Consider the following 15,333-nt stretch of genomic DNA (forward strand, 5'->3'; position numbering starts at 1 on the left):
TTCCAAACGCCTGAAGGTACTACGTTCATCTGTACAAACAATAGTACGCAAGTATAAACACCATGGGACCACGCATCCGTCATACCGCTCAGGAAGGAGACGTGTTCTGTCTCCTAGAGATGAACGTACTATGGTGCGAAAAGTGCAAATCAATCCCAGAACAACAGCAAAGGACCTTGTGAAGATGCTGGAGGAAACAGGTACAAAAGTATCTATATCCACAGTAAAACGAGTCCTATATCGACATAACCTGAAAGGCCGCTCAGCAAGGAAGAAGCCACTGCTCCAAAACCGCCGTTAAAAAAGCCAGACTGCGGTTTGCAACTGCACATGGGGACAAAGATCGTACTTTTTGGAGAAATGTCCTCTGGTCTGATGAAACAAAAATAGAACTGTTTGGCCATAATGACCATCGTTATGTTTGGGGGGAAAAGGGGGAGGCATGCAAGCAGAAGAACACCACCCCAACCGTGAAGCACGGGGGTGGCAGCATCATGTTGTGGGGGTGCTTTGCTGCAGGAGGGACTGGTGCACTTCACAAAATAGATGGCATCGTGAGAAGAAAAATGTTGTGGATATATTGAAGCAACATCTCAAGACATCAGTCAGGAAGTTAAAGCTTGGTCACAAATGGGTCTTCCAAATGGACAATGACCCCAAGCATACTTACAAAGTTGTAGCAAAATGGCTTAAGGACAACAAAGTCAAGGTATTGGAGTGGCCATCACAAAGCCCTGACCTCAATCCTATAGAACATTTGTGGGCAGAACTGAAAAAGCATGTGCGAACAAGGAGGCCTACAAACCTGACTCAGTTACACCAGCTCTGTCAGGAGGAATGGGCCAAAATTCCCCCAACTTATTGTGGGAAGCTTGTGGAAGGCTACCCGAAACGTTTGACCCAAGTTAAACAATTTAAAGGGAATGCTTCCAAATACTAATTGAGTGTATGTAAACTTCTCTACTATTCTTCTGACATTTCACATTCTTAAAATAAAGTGGTGATCCTAACTGACCTAAGACGGGGACTTTTTACTAGGATTAAATGTCAGGAATTGTGAAAAACTGAGTTTAAATGTATTTGGCTAAGGTGTATGTAAACTTCCGACTTCAACTGTATTCCCCCAACAGTAACAAAGCCCAGATGTACTCCCCCAACAGTAACAAAGCCCAGATGTATTCCCCCAACAGTAACAAAGCCCATATGTATTCCCCCAACAGTAACAAAGCCCAGATGTATTCCCCCAACAGTAACAAAGCCCAGATGTATTCCCCCAACAGTAACAAAGCCCAGATGTATTCCCCCAACAGTAACAAAGCCCAGATGTATTCCCCCAACAGTAACAAAGCCCAGATGTATTCCCCCAACAGTAACAAAGCCCAGATGTATTCCCCCAACAGTAACAAAGCCCAGATGTATTCCCCCAACAGTAACAAAGCCCAGATGTATTCCCCCAACAGTAACAAAGCCCAGATGTATTCCCCCAACAGTAACAAAGCCCAGATGTATTCCCCAACAGTAACAAAGCCCAGATTTATTCCCCCAACAGTATCAAAGCCCAGATGTATTCCCCCAACAGTAACAAAGCCCAGATGTATTCCCCCAACAGTAACAAAGCCCAGATGTATTCCCCCAACAGTAACAAAGCCCAGATGTATTCCCCCAACAGTAACAAAGCCCAGATGTATTCCCCCAACAGTAACAAAGCCCAGATGTATTCCCCAACAGTAACAAAGCCCAGATGTATTCCCCAACAGTAACAAAGCCCAGATGTATTCCCCCAACAGTAACAAAGCCCAGATGTATTCCCCCAACAGTAACAAAGCCCAGATGTATTCCCCCAACAGCAACAAAGCCCAGATGTATTCCCCCAACAGTAACAAAGCCCAGATGTATTCCCCCAACAGTAACAAAGCCCAGATGTATTCCCCAACAGTAACAAAGCCCAGATGTATTCCCCCAACAGTATCAAAGCCCAGATGTATTCCCCCAACAGTAACAAAGCCCAGATGTATTCCCCAACAGTAACAAAGCCCAGATGTATTCCCCAACAGTAACAAAGCCCAGATGTATTCCCCAACAGTAACAAAGCCCAGATGTATTCCCCAACAGTAACAAAGCCCAGATGTATTCCCCCAACAGTAACAAAGCCCAGATGTATTCCCCCAACAGTAACAAAGCCCAGATGTATTCCCCCAACAGTAACAAAGCCCAGATGTATTCCCCCAACAGTAACAAAGCCCAGATGTATTCCCCCAACAGTAACAAAGCCCAGATGTATTCCCCCAACAGTAACAAAGCCCAGATGTATTCCCCCAACAGTAACAAAGCCCAGATGTATTCCCCCAACAGTAACAAAGCCCAGATGTATTCCCCCAACAGTAACAAAGCCCAGATGTATTCCCCCAACAGTAACAAAGCCCAGATGTATTCCCCCAACAGTAACAAAGCCCAGATGTATTCCCCCAACAGTAACAAAGCCCAGATGTATTCCCCCAACAGTAACAAAGCCCAGATGTATTCCCCCAACAGTAACAAAGCCCAGATGTATTCCCCCAACAGTAACAAAGCCCAGATGTATTCCCCCAACAGTAACAAAGCCCAGATGTATTCCCCCAACAGTAACAAAGCCCAGATGTATTCCCCAACAGTAACAAAGCCCAGATGTATTCCCCCAACAGTAACAAAGCCCAGATGTATTCCCCCAACAGTAACAAAGCCCAGATGTATTCCCCCAACAGTAACAAAGCCCAGATGTATTCCCCCAACAGTAACAAAGCCCAGATGTATTCCCCCAACAGTAACAAAGCCCAGATGTATTCCCCCAACAGTAACAAAGCCCAGATGTATTCCCCCAACAGTAACAAAGCCCAGATGTATTCCCCCAACAGTAACAAAGCCCAGATGTATTCCCCAACAGTAACAAAGCCCAGATGTATTCCCCCAACAGTAACAAAGCCCAGATGTATTCCCCCAACAGTAACAAAGCACAGATGTATTCCCCCAACAGTAACAAAGCACAGATGTATTCCCCCAACAGTAACAAAGCCCAGATGTATTCCCCCAACAGTAACAAAGCCCAGATGTATTCCCCCAACAGTAACAAAGCCCAGATGTATTCCCCCAACAGTAACAAAGCCCAGATGTATTCCCCCAACAGTAACAAAGCCCAGATGTATTCCCCCAACAGTAACAAAGCCCAGATGTATTCCCCCAACAGTAACAAAGCCCAGATGTATTCCCCCAACAGTAACAAAGCCCAGATGTATTCCCCCAACAGTAACAAAGCCCAGATGTATTCCCCCAACAGTAACAAAGCCCAGATGTATTCCCCCAACAGTAACAAAGCCCAGATGTATTCCCCCAACAGTAACAAAGCCCAGATGTATTCCCCAACAGTAACAAAGCCCAGATGTATTCCCCCAACAGTAACAAAGCCCAGATGTATTCCCCCAACAGTAACAAAGCCCAGATGTATTCCCCCAACAGTAACAAAGCCCAGATGTATTCCCCCAACAGTAACAAAGCCCAGATGTATTCCCCCAACAGTAACAAAGCCCAGATGTATTCCCCCAACAGTAACAAAGCCCAGATGTATTCCCCCAACAGTAACAAAGCCCAGATGTATTCCCCCAACAGTAACAAAGCCCAGATGTATTCCCCCAACAGTAACAAAGCCCAGATGTATTCCCCCAACAGTAACAAAGCCCAGATGTACTCCCCCAACAGTAACAAAGCCCAGATGTACTCCCCCAACAGTATCAAAGCCCAGATGTATTCCCCCAACAGTAACAAAGCCCAGATGTATTCCCCCAACAGTATCAAAGCCCAGATGTATTCCCCAACAGTAACAAAGCCCAGATGTATTCCCCCAACAGTATCAAAGCCCAGATGTATTCCCCCAACAGTAACAAAGCCCAGATGTACTCCCCCAACAGTAACAAAGCCCAGATGTACTCCCCCAACAGTAACAAAGCCCAGATGTACTCCCCCAACAGTAACAAAGCCCATATGTACTCCCCCAACAGTAACAAAGCCCATATGTATTCCCCCAACAGTAACAAAGCCCATATGTATTCCCCCCAACAGTAACAAAGCCCAGATGTATTCCCCCAACAGTAACAAAGCCCAGATGTATTCCCCCAACAGTAACAAAGCCCAGATGTACTCCCCCAACAGTAACAAAGCCCAGATGTATTCCCCCAACAGTAACAAAGCCCAGATGTATTCCCCCAACAGTAACAAAGCCCAGATGTATTCCCCCAACAGTAACAAAGCCCAGATGTATTCCCCCAACAGTAACAAAGCCCAGATGTATTCCCCCAACAGTAACAAAGCCCAGATGTATTCCCCCAACAGTAACAAAGCCCAGATGTATTCCCCCAACAGTAACAAAGCCCAGATGTATTCCCCAACAGTAACAAAGCCCAGATGTATTCCCCAACAGTAACAAAGCCCAGATGTATTCCCCCAACAGTAACAAAGCCCAGATGTATTCCCCCAACAGTAACAAAGCCCAGATGTATTCCCCCAACAGTAACAAAGCCCAGATGTATTCCCCAACAGTAACAAAGCCCAGATGTATTCCCCCAACAGTAACAAAGCCCAGATGTATTCCCCCAACAGTAACAAAGCCCAGATGTATTCCCCAACAGTAACAAAGCCCAGATGTATTCCCCAACAGTAACAAAGCCCAGATGTATTCCCCCAACAGTAACAAAGCCCAGATGTATTCCCCAACAGTAACAAAGCCCAGATGTATTCCCCAACAGTAACAAAGCCCAGATGTATTCCCCCAACAGTAACAAAGCCCAGATGTATTCCCCCAACAGTAACAAAGCCCAGATGTATTCCCCCAACAGTAACAAAGCCCAGATGTATTCCCCCAACAGTAACAAAGCCCAGATGTATTCCCCCAACAGTAACAAAGCCCAGATGTATTCCCCCAACAGTAACAAAGCCCAGATGTATTCCCCAACAGTAACAAAGCCCAGATGTATTCCCCAAACAGTAACAAAGCCCAGATGTATTCCCCCAACAGTAACAAAGCCCAGATGTATTCCCCCAACAGTAACAAAGCCCAGATGTATTCCCCCAACAGTAACAAAGCCCAGATGTATTCCCCCAACAGTAACAAAGCCCAGATGTATTCCCCCAACAGTAACAAAGCCCAGATGTATTCCCCAACAGTAACAAAGCCCAGATGTATTCCCCCAACAGTAACAAAGCCCAGATGTATTCCCCCAACAGTAACAAAGCCCAGATGTATTCCCCCAACAGTAACAAAGCCCAGATGTATTCCCCCAACAGTAACAAAGCCCAGATGTATTCCCCCAACAGTAACAAAGCCCAGATGTATTCCCCCAACAGTAACAAAGCCCAGATGTATTCCCCAACAGTAACAAAGCCCAGATGTATTCCCCCAACAGTAACAAAGCCCAGATGTATTCCCCCAACAGTAACAAAGCCCAGATGTATTCCCCCAACAGTAACAAAGCCCAGATGTATTCCCCCAACAGTAACAAAGCCCAGATGTATTCCCCCAACAGTAACAAAGCCCAGATGTATTCCCCAACAGTAACAAAGCCCAGATGTATTCCCCCAACAGTAACAAAGCCCAGATGTATTCCCCCAACAGTAACAAAGCCCAGATGTATTCCCCCAACAGTATCAAAGCCCAGATGTACTCCCCCAACAGTAACAAAGCCCAGATGTATTCCCCCAACAGTAACAAAGCCCAGATGTATTCCCCCAACAGTAACAAAGCCCAGATGTATTCCCCAACAGTAACAAAGCCCATATGTATTCCCCCAACAGTAACAAAGCCCAGATGTATTCCCCCAACAGTAACAAAGCCCAGATGTATTCCCCCAACAGTAACAAAGCCCAGATGTATTCCCCCAACAGTAACAAAGCCCAGATGTATTCCCCCAACAGTAACAAAGCCCAGATGTATTCCCCCAACAGTAACAAAGCCCAGATGTATTCCCCCAACAGTAACAAAGCCCAGATTTATTCCCCAAACAGTAACAAAGCCCAGATGTATTCCCCCAACAGTAACAAAGCCCAGATGTATTCCCCCAACAGTAACAAAGCCCAGATGTAACAGTAAGGATGACTCACAATGCGTTCCAAATGGCACTCTATTCCCTATATACTGTAGGCCTAGGGTTTCAAGCTCTGGTTGATTTATAAAATGTCATGATATTTAGTGATATTGAATTGTGTTCGGTTGTCAACACAACCAGATATCAACATTTAAAGGAGATGTATCTTCTGATTAGATAGTTCCATCTGAGCCTCTGACTTAGTCTGGCTTTAATTCCAGTTTATCTACAAATTAATAATTGATATGTTGGATTCACGTCTTCATCTCAACCAAAAATCTAAGTTAAAGAATATAAATAAATCAAATCAAACTTTATTTCAAATCAAATCAAACTTTATTTCAAGTGCATTTGAAGTTTAATTTAATGTGAAAACAAAAGGGGGCGTAGACTTTCATAAGGCACGCTATGTTGTAATCTCATTGATCAACATATCTACCAAATATTATCCAATTATCCATGTTGAAATGGCATGGTGCGCCCAGTGGGATTCCAGCTCCAGCTCTCTTCCCTGCCTAACCCAACCAGGAAGAGACACAGAGACAAACCAGGAAGCAAAACCAGGAAACATTCACAGCAGCTTCCTGTATCTACAGCCGCAAACAGACACAGCATCCAGTGGGGGGCTGGGTCATACTGTTCTGTTTATAATGGAAACATACACCGTGGACAAACCATTAGGAACACCTTCCTAATATTGAGTTGCACTCCCTTTTGCCCTCAGAACAGCCTCAATTCATCGGGGTATGGACTCTACAAGGTGTTCGAAAGCGTTCCACAGGGATGCTGGCCCATGTTGACTCCAATGCTTCCCACAGTTGTGTCAAGTTAGTTGGATGTCCTTTGGGTGGTGGACCATTGTAAAGGCACTTAAATATGTTGTCTTGCCCATTCACCCTCTGAATGGCACACATACACAATCCATGTCTCCATTGTCTCAGGGCTTAAAAATCCTTCTTTAACCGGTCTCCTCCCTTTCATCTACACTGATTGAAGTGGATTTAACAAGTGACATCAATAAGGGATCGTAGCTTTCACCTGGATTCACCTGGTCCGTCTATGTCATGGAGAGAGCAGGTGTTCCTAATGTTTTGTCCACTTATTGTATAGGACACTACCCATATGGGGCCTCAGAATAGGTCTCATATAGGCAGCGATGAATGAGGGAGAACCCGAGGGGACCCGGGTTCTGGAACCTTCCATGAAGAAAACAAATCCTAATTTAAGGAGTTTACATTGTAGGGTTCCAAGAGAGATTTTCCCAATATATGAGGGATCTATGAACCCATCAGAGACATGACGGTGCCATCATCACCCAGGGGCCATTTTACCAGCCCTCTAGACATCTACAAGAATAGAGGGCCCCACAATCACGCCCCCCCCCTCCCTCAAGGCCAAACCCTCCTCCTCTCCCTGATAAGACGCCCTTCTTCCTCCAGCCTGAGCAGTGACACACCCCTCCCCAGGACCACACCCCTCCCCCAGACCACCAGACCAACCCTACAGGTTATTAATGTGATATCAGCAGCACCAGACCACCCCTACAGGTTATTAATGTAATATCAGCAGCACCAGACCAACCCTACAGGTTATTAATGTAATATCAGCAGCACCAGACCAACCCTACAGGTTATTAATGTAATATCAGCAGCACCAGACCAACCCTACAGGTTATTAATGTGATATCAGCAGCACCAGACCAACCCTACAGGTTATTAATGTAATATCAGCAGCACCAGACCAACCCTACAGGTTATTAATGTAATATCAGCAGCACCAGACCAACCCTACAGGTTATTAATGTAATATCAGCAGCACCAGACCAACCCTACAGGTTATTAATGTAATATCAGCACCAGGCCAACCCTACAGGTTATTAATGTAATATCAGCAGCACCAGACCAACCCTACAGGTTATTAATGTAATATCTGCAGCAACAGACCAACTCTACAGGTTATTAATGTAATATCAGCAGCACCAGACCAACCCTACAGGTTATTAATGTAATATCTGCAGCAACAGAGAGCTGTTCTTTATGCACGTCACTTCTGCATCTTACTAACCTGGGATTCCTCCCAGGTTACACCCTATTGCCATAGGGTTCTGGTCACAAGTAGTGCAGCACATAAGGGAACAGGATTCCAATATGGGACGCAAGCCTTACCTACCGCTCCAGGTGAGGGATGTAAATCCCATTAACTTGTTCTGACCCCCTATAGCCACAGGCCTTAATAAAATCACACTGCTACTCTGCTGAGCAGGGCACAAGGCTACAGATAAGGTAGCTAGCTACAAGTTTGTTGACATCCACACAGAGGGTCTAACATAGTAGTTGAGTTATTGTCTATGAGGGACAAAGTAGTTGAGTTATTGTGTATGAGGGAAATAGTAGTTGAGTTATTGTGTGTAATAGAAAGGACATACAATTTGTAGGTTAATTCATTAGAGTCTAAGACATTGGGGGAAAGGAGCTGCTAAACTGACATATTTAATTGTTTTAAGAAGGTCATACTATGGATCATTTAGCCATTTGATTTAGAATTATAGGGCTCCTTTAGGTATAAAAAAAATACTTTACTATTAAAGCCCATATCACACTCATAAATGACCCAAATAAATCATTATAAACAAGGGTTTGAAATATAAAAACACCTCAGGAAATATATTAATATTTTTTTTACGCCTTTTGGGGAGGGGGGGGGGGGGGTTGGCACAAAACTATCTTCATACTTCCATTTGTTTTTTAAACCGGTAACGGATACCGTCAGACGAGTCCAGGTGTGCTAATTTCAGATGTCCGCTCGCATCCTACGTCTTCAGCTCACTAAACGTATTATTTCTATAAGAGCACCGGGAGCTGGTGAGGAACATTTCAGATAACTAGCTCGTCGGTTGACATTTTGGTTCGTCCACCATTTCCTCTGTACAGGGTCTTATGACGCAAGTCCACGGGGATGGTGTGACATAGGCATGCTGTGTAGGGTGAATACGACGTGAGATAACATAGGACTACTGTGTGGGTGTAGGGGACAAAACTTTGAATGAGTTTGTCAAAAGCCATAGCTGATTGCAAAGAAACTGCTCTGTTACACATATCATATATTGCTACAGGTTTGTTGGACATTTGAATATTGATATTTACTTAATTCTTGTTAGCGTGTCATTCTTCATCTACACACACTGGACTCTACCCGACACACTGGACTCTACCAACACACTGGACTCTACCAACACACTGGACTCTACCCAACACACTGGACTCTACCAACACACTGGACTCTACCCAACACACTGGACTCTACCCAACACACTGGACTCTACCCACACACTGGACTCTACCAACACACTGGACTCTACCCAACACACTGGACTCTACCCACACACTGGACTCTACCCAACACACTGGACTCTACCCAACACACTGGACTCTACCCAACACACTGGACTCTACCCACACACTGGACTCTACCCACACACAGGACTCTACCAACACACAGGACTCTACCCAACACACTGGACTCTACCCAACACACTGGACTCTACCCAACACACTGGACTCTACCCAACACACTGGACTCTACCCAACACACTGGACTCTACCCACACACTGGACTCTACCCACACACTGGACTCTACCAACACACAGGACTCTACCCAACACACTGGACTCTACCCAACACACTGGACTCTACCCAACACACTGGACTCTACCCAACACACTGGACTCTACCCAACACACTGGACTCTACCCAACACACTGGACTCTACCCAACACACTGGACTCTACCAACACACTGGACTCTACCAACACACTGGACTCTACCCAACACACTGGACTCTACCCAACACACTGGACTCTACCCAACACACTGGACTCTACCCAACACACTGGACTCTACCCAACACACTGGACTCTACCCAACACACTGGACTCTACCCAACACACTGGACTCTACCCAACACACTGGACTCTACCCAACACACTGGACTCTACCAACACACTGGACTCTACCCAACACACTGGACTCTACCCAACACACTGGACTCTACCCAACACACTGGACTCTACCCAACACACTGGACTCTACCCAACACACTGGACTCTACCCAACACACTGGACTCTACCAACACACTGGACTCTACCCAACACACTGGACTCTACCCAACACACTGGACTCTACCCAACACACTGGACTCTACCAACACACTGGACTCTACCCGACACACTGGACTCTACCCAACACACTGGACTCTACCCAACACACTGGACTCTACCCAACACACTGGACTCTACCAACACACTGGACTCTACCAACACACTGGACTCTACCCAACACACTGGACTCTACCCAACACACTGGACTCTACCCAACACACTGGACTCTACCAACACACTGGACTCTACCAGCACACTGGACTCTACCCAACACACTGGACTCTACCCACACACTGGACTCTACCCAACACACTGGACTCTACCAACACACTGGACTCTACCAACACACTGGACTCTACCCAACACACTGGACTCTACCCAACACTGGACTCTACCCAACACACTGGACTCTACCAACACACTGGACTCTACCAACACACTGGACTCTACCCAACACACTGGACTCTACCCAACACTGGACTCTACCCAACACACTGGACTCTACCCAACACACTGGACTCTACCCAACACACTGGACTCTACCCAACACTGGACTCTACCCAACACACTGGACTCTACCAGCACACTGGACTCTACCCAACACACTGGACTCTACCCAACACTGGACTCTACCCAACACACTGGACTCTACCAACACACTGGACTCTACCAACACACTGGACTCTACCCAACACACTGGACTCTACCCAACACACTGGACTCTACCCAACACTGGACTCTACCCAACACACTGGACTCTACCAACACACTGGACTCTACCCAACACACTGGACTCTACCCAACACACTGGACTCTACCCAACACACTGGACTCTACCAACACACTGGACTCTACCAGCACACTGGACTCTACCCACACACTGAACTCTACCAACACACTGGACTCTACCAACACACTGGACTCTACCAGCACACTGGACTCTACCCAACACACTGGACTCTACCCAACACACTGGACTCTACCCAACACACTGGACTCTACCAACACACTGGACTCTACCAGCACACTGGACTCTACCCAACACACTGGACTCTACCCAACACTGGACTCTACCCAACACACTGGACTCTACCAACACACTGGACTCTACCAACACACTGGACTCTACCCAACACACTGGACTCTACCCAACACTGGACTCTACCCAACACACTGGACTCTACCAACACACTGGACTCTACCAACACACTGGACTCTACCCAACACACTGGACTCTACCCAACACTGGACTCTACCCAACACACTGGACTCTACCCAACACACTGGACTCTACCCAACACACTGGACTCTACCCAACACTGGACTCTACCCAACACACTGGACTCTACCAACACACTGGACTCTACCCAACACACTGGACTCTACCCAACACTGGACTCTACCCAACACACTGGACTCTACCAACACACTGGACTCTACCAACACACTGGACTCTACCCAACACACTGGACTCTACCCAACACACTGGACTCTACCCAACACTGGACTCTACCCAACACACTGGACTCTACCAACACACTGGACTCTACCCAACACACTGGACTCTACCCAACACACTGGACTCTACCCAACACACTGGACTCTACCAACACACTGGACTCTACCAGCACACTGGACTCTACCCACACACTGAACTCTACCAACACACTGGACTCTACCAACACACTGGACTCTACCCACACACTGAACTCTACCCACACACTGAACTCTACCAACACACTGGACTCTACCAACACACTGGACTCTACCAACACACTGGACTCTACCCACACACTGGACTCTACCCCACACACTGAGAGTTGCCTATAGAATAGTCTGCCTTCTCACTGATAGATGCCTATAGAATAGCCTGCCTTATCACTGATAGTTGCCTATAGAATAGCCTGCCTTATCACTGATGGTTGCCTATAGAATAGCCTGCCTTATCACCGATAGTTGCCTATAGAATAGTCTGCCTTATCACTGATAGTTGCCTATAGAATAGCCTGCCTTATCACTGATAGTTGCCTATAGAATAGCCTGCCTTATCACTGATAGTTGCCTATACAATAGCCTGCCTTATCACTGATAGTTGCCTATAGAATAGTCTGCCTTATCACTGAGAGTTGCCTATAGAATAGTCTGCCTTATCACTGGTAGTTGCCTATAGAACAGTCTGCCTTATCACTGAGAGTTGCCTATAGAATAGTCTGCCTTATCACTGAGAGTTGCCTATAGAATAGTCTGCCTTATCACTGATAGTTGCCTATAGAATAGCCTGCCTTATCACTGAGAGTTGCCTATAGAATAGTCTGCCTTATCACTGATAGTTGCCTATAGAATAGTATGCCTTATCACTGGTAGTTGCCTATAGAATAGTCTGCCTTATCACTGAGAGTTGCCTATAGAATAGTCTGCCTTATCACTGAGAGTTGCCTATAGAATAGTCTGCCTTATCACTGAGAGTTGCCTATAGAATAGTCTGCCTTATCACTGAGAGTTGCCTATAGAATAGCCTGCCTTATCACTGAGAGTTGCCTATAGAATAGTCTGCCTTATCACTGATAGTTGCCTATAGAATAGTCTGCCTTATCACTGATAGTTGCCTATAGAATAGTCTGCCTTATCACTGATAGTTGCCTATAGAATAGTCTGCCTTATCACTGATAGTTGCCTATAGAATAGTCTGCCTTATCACTGATAGTTGCCTATAGAATAGTCTGCCTTATCACTGAGAGTTGCCTATAGAATAGTCTGCCTTATCACTGATAGTTGCCTATAGAATAGTCTGCCTTATCACTGATAGTTGCCTATAGAATAGTCGGCCTTATCACTGATAGTTGCCTATAGAATAGTATGCCTTATCACTGAGAGTTGCCTATAGAATAGTCTGCCTTATCACTGAGAGTTGCCTATAGAATAGTCTGCCTTATCACTGAGAGTTGCCTATAGAATAGCCTGCCTTATCACTGATAGTTGCCTATAGAATAGTCTGCCCTATCACTGATAGTTGCCTATAGAATAGTCTGCCTTATCACTGATAGTTGCCTATAGAATAGTCTGCCTTATCACTGATAGTTGCCTATAGAATAGTCGGCCTTATCACTGAGAGTTGCCTATAGAATAGCCTGCCTTATCACTGATAGTTGCCTATAGAATAGCCTGCCTTATCACTGATAGTTTCCGTAGAGAGATGTATGATGTACAATCCCCATTGGTGAAGCTCACAGAACACACCACAGCTCACTCACTGTACATTGGAATCATCGGCTACATTTAATACAACTTTCATGTCCATTTCCTCCTACCCGAGGACCCCCAACTCGTGTAAGTGGTTTAACTCTGATGATCCACTTCGCTACATTGTATTTGTTACATTAGCTCACAAAGGGAGAGGACAGAGCGGTCAAGCTGGCCGCGTCTTTTGTTTCGGGAAGAGAAGGCAAGGTATGGCAGGCAGGCAGGCAGCGTGGCAGACAATTACAAGTTGGAGTTGGCATAGAATTGTTACAAATTGTCTTACAAAACTGCACATTTATGGTCGGCAATTGCAAGTTGGCTTATAGGCTAAAATATGATTCAAAACAGCGTTATAGGCTATGTTATTGCTAATTTATTACGTTCAGATATTTATTAATTAATTACAGCGTAGCATAAACCAATAATTGCACGTATAAACCTATCTAAAAACAGATTTATTAAGATGTTGTAAGGAAATGGTTACGAGGAAGATTTGATAAAAGCTATCAACCAGCCCCCCCCGTCGTCGTCGTTCCTTTTCCTCGCACACGAGTTGTAAACAATGATTTAGAATAGCTCCTATTCAGATGTTTAAACATCTTTAATACAACGTATATCTAGAGCTTAGATCACATAATACTTTTACTTTAAGAGTTACCTCTTCAAACAAGTTGTGTACGTGTTCTCTAAATGATGCCTTATGTATCAGAGCATTTTGTTGTTTTTCCGCGAACAAGACAGAAACGCCCCTTACATATCTTAAAATGGCAGCATATCTTAAATCTAATGTTCATTTTACTGTCCCTCTGTGAGCTACAGTGTCGATAAACATCGTGCATGAATAACACATATATAAAAAGCTAGGCGACTCGATAATTGAAGGAAAATGTGTTGTTTTCTATCACTTCCTCAAATCAAACTCAAATAATGGAACAAGCAAACACACATGCGCATAAAAACACGGGAAATGGGATTTCCTCTACATGCTATAGTTTTTTTCCAGCGACGTGAAGTCTTTAATATAATAGAATAACACCATTAAATCTGTCTAAACACTTAAAAGAACCAAAAGGTACGGTTTAATTGACTGCGAGGGGCTTGTTTGCGCCCCCTATCCTACCGCGTTCAATTCTCTAAATGTTCTATCCGTGCCTATAATTCCACACTATAGGCTACATGAAATGGTGCGAAGTGTTATGCAAAACATTTTTTTTACATGCGCGTGTGTGTAATCAGCAAATATTGTAAAGAAAAAAAATAAACATACCCATCCATTGCACAGAGGAAACAGTGTAGGAAGGACAGTGAACGCTCGGCAAAGTGAAAGAAATAGGTTTGGGTGTTGTTACCAGTGCCTCTGGTATAACCCTCGCCCCCACAACACAGAAAATGTTCTCTCTCATACGCACAATGGCACGCTTCCTGTTCCTGACGTGAGCACAGAAATACAGACATGTACAGACGCCTGCCTGCCTGCCTCGCTGTACAAAATGGCCTCCCCTCTCAGGCAGCTCCAAAAGAGACACACCTTTGTCACTTTCAACAACGAACGCGCATCCATGTAGGCCTACACCAATCTGCGCCCTAGCGCGCCATCACCCCGCACGCAGCTTGGACAGAAATAAGGCTAGAAAATATCTTTGCCCCGCCATGTCAGAGAGATAGCGGCAGGGGTTATCATGTAGGGAGAGATTGGAGTCTAGCCACTTGTCTGCTGCAGACTATGAGTTAGTTAATTAAACAGGGATAATCTTGTTCAACGGCAGGTATTAATGAATCAAGTTAATGGATCACACTGATCCAAGACTCTCCATTTTAATCAATCTCC

General features: G+C 45.3%; 1 protein-coding gene across 5 annotated transcripts in view; it reads right to left on the minus strand.

The window, feature by feature from the left end:
- Positions 1 to 15,007, minus strand: part of LOC139539573 (polypyrimidine tract-binding protein 3-like) — a 127,410-nt gene extending 112,403 nt beyond the window's left edge. For all 5 annotated transcript variants that reach the window (XM_071342661.1, XM_071342652.1, XM_071342644.1 and 2 more), the window contains exon 1: positions 14,773 to 15,007. In XM_071342661.1, coding sequence (XP_071198762.1) covers positions 14,773 to 14,908 — 136 coding nt within the window. In that variant the 5' untranslated portion in view covers positions 14,909 to 15,007. The remainder of the gene's footprint in view (positions 1 to 14,772) is intronic.
- Positions 15,008 to 15,333: the final 326 nt, after the last annotated feature.

This window comes from Salvelinus alpinus, chromosome 1 (assembly GCF_045679555.1).
Source record: "Salvelinus alpinus chromosome 1, SLU_Salpinus.1, whole genome shotgun sequence".
Taxonomy (NCBI): Eukaryota; Metazoa; Chordata; class Actinopteri; order Salmoniformes; family Salmonidae; genus Salvelinus; species Salvelinus alpinus.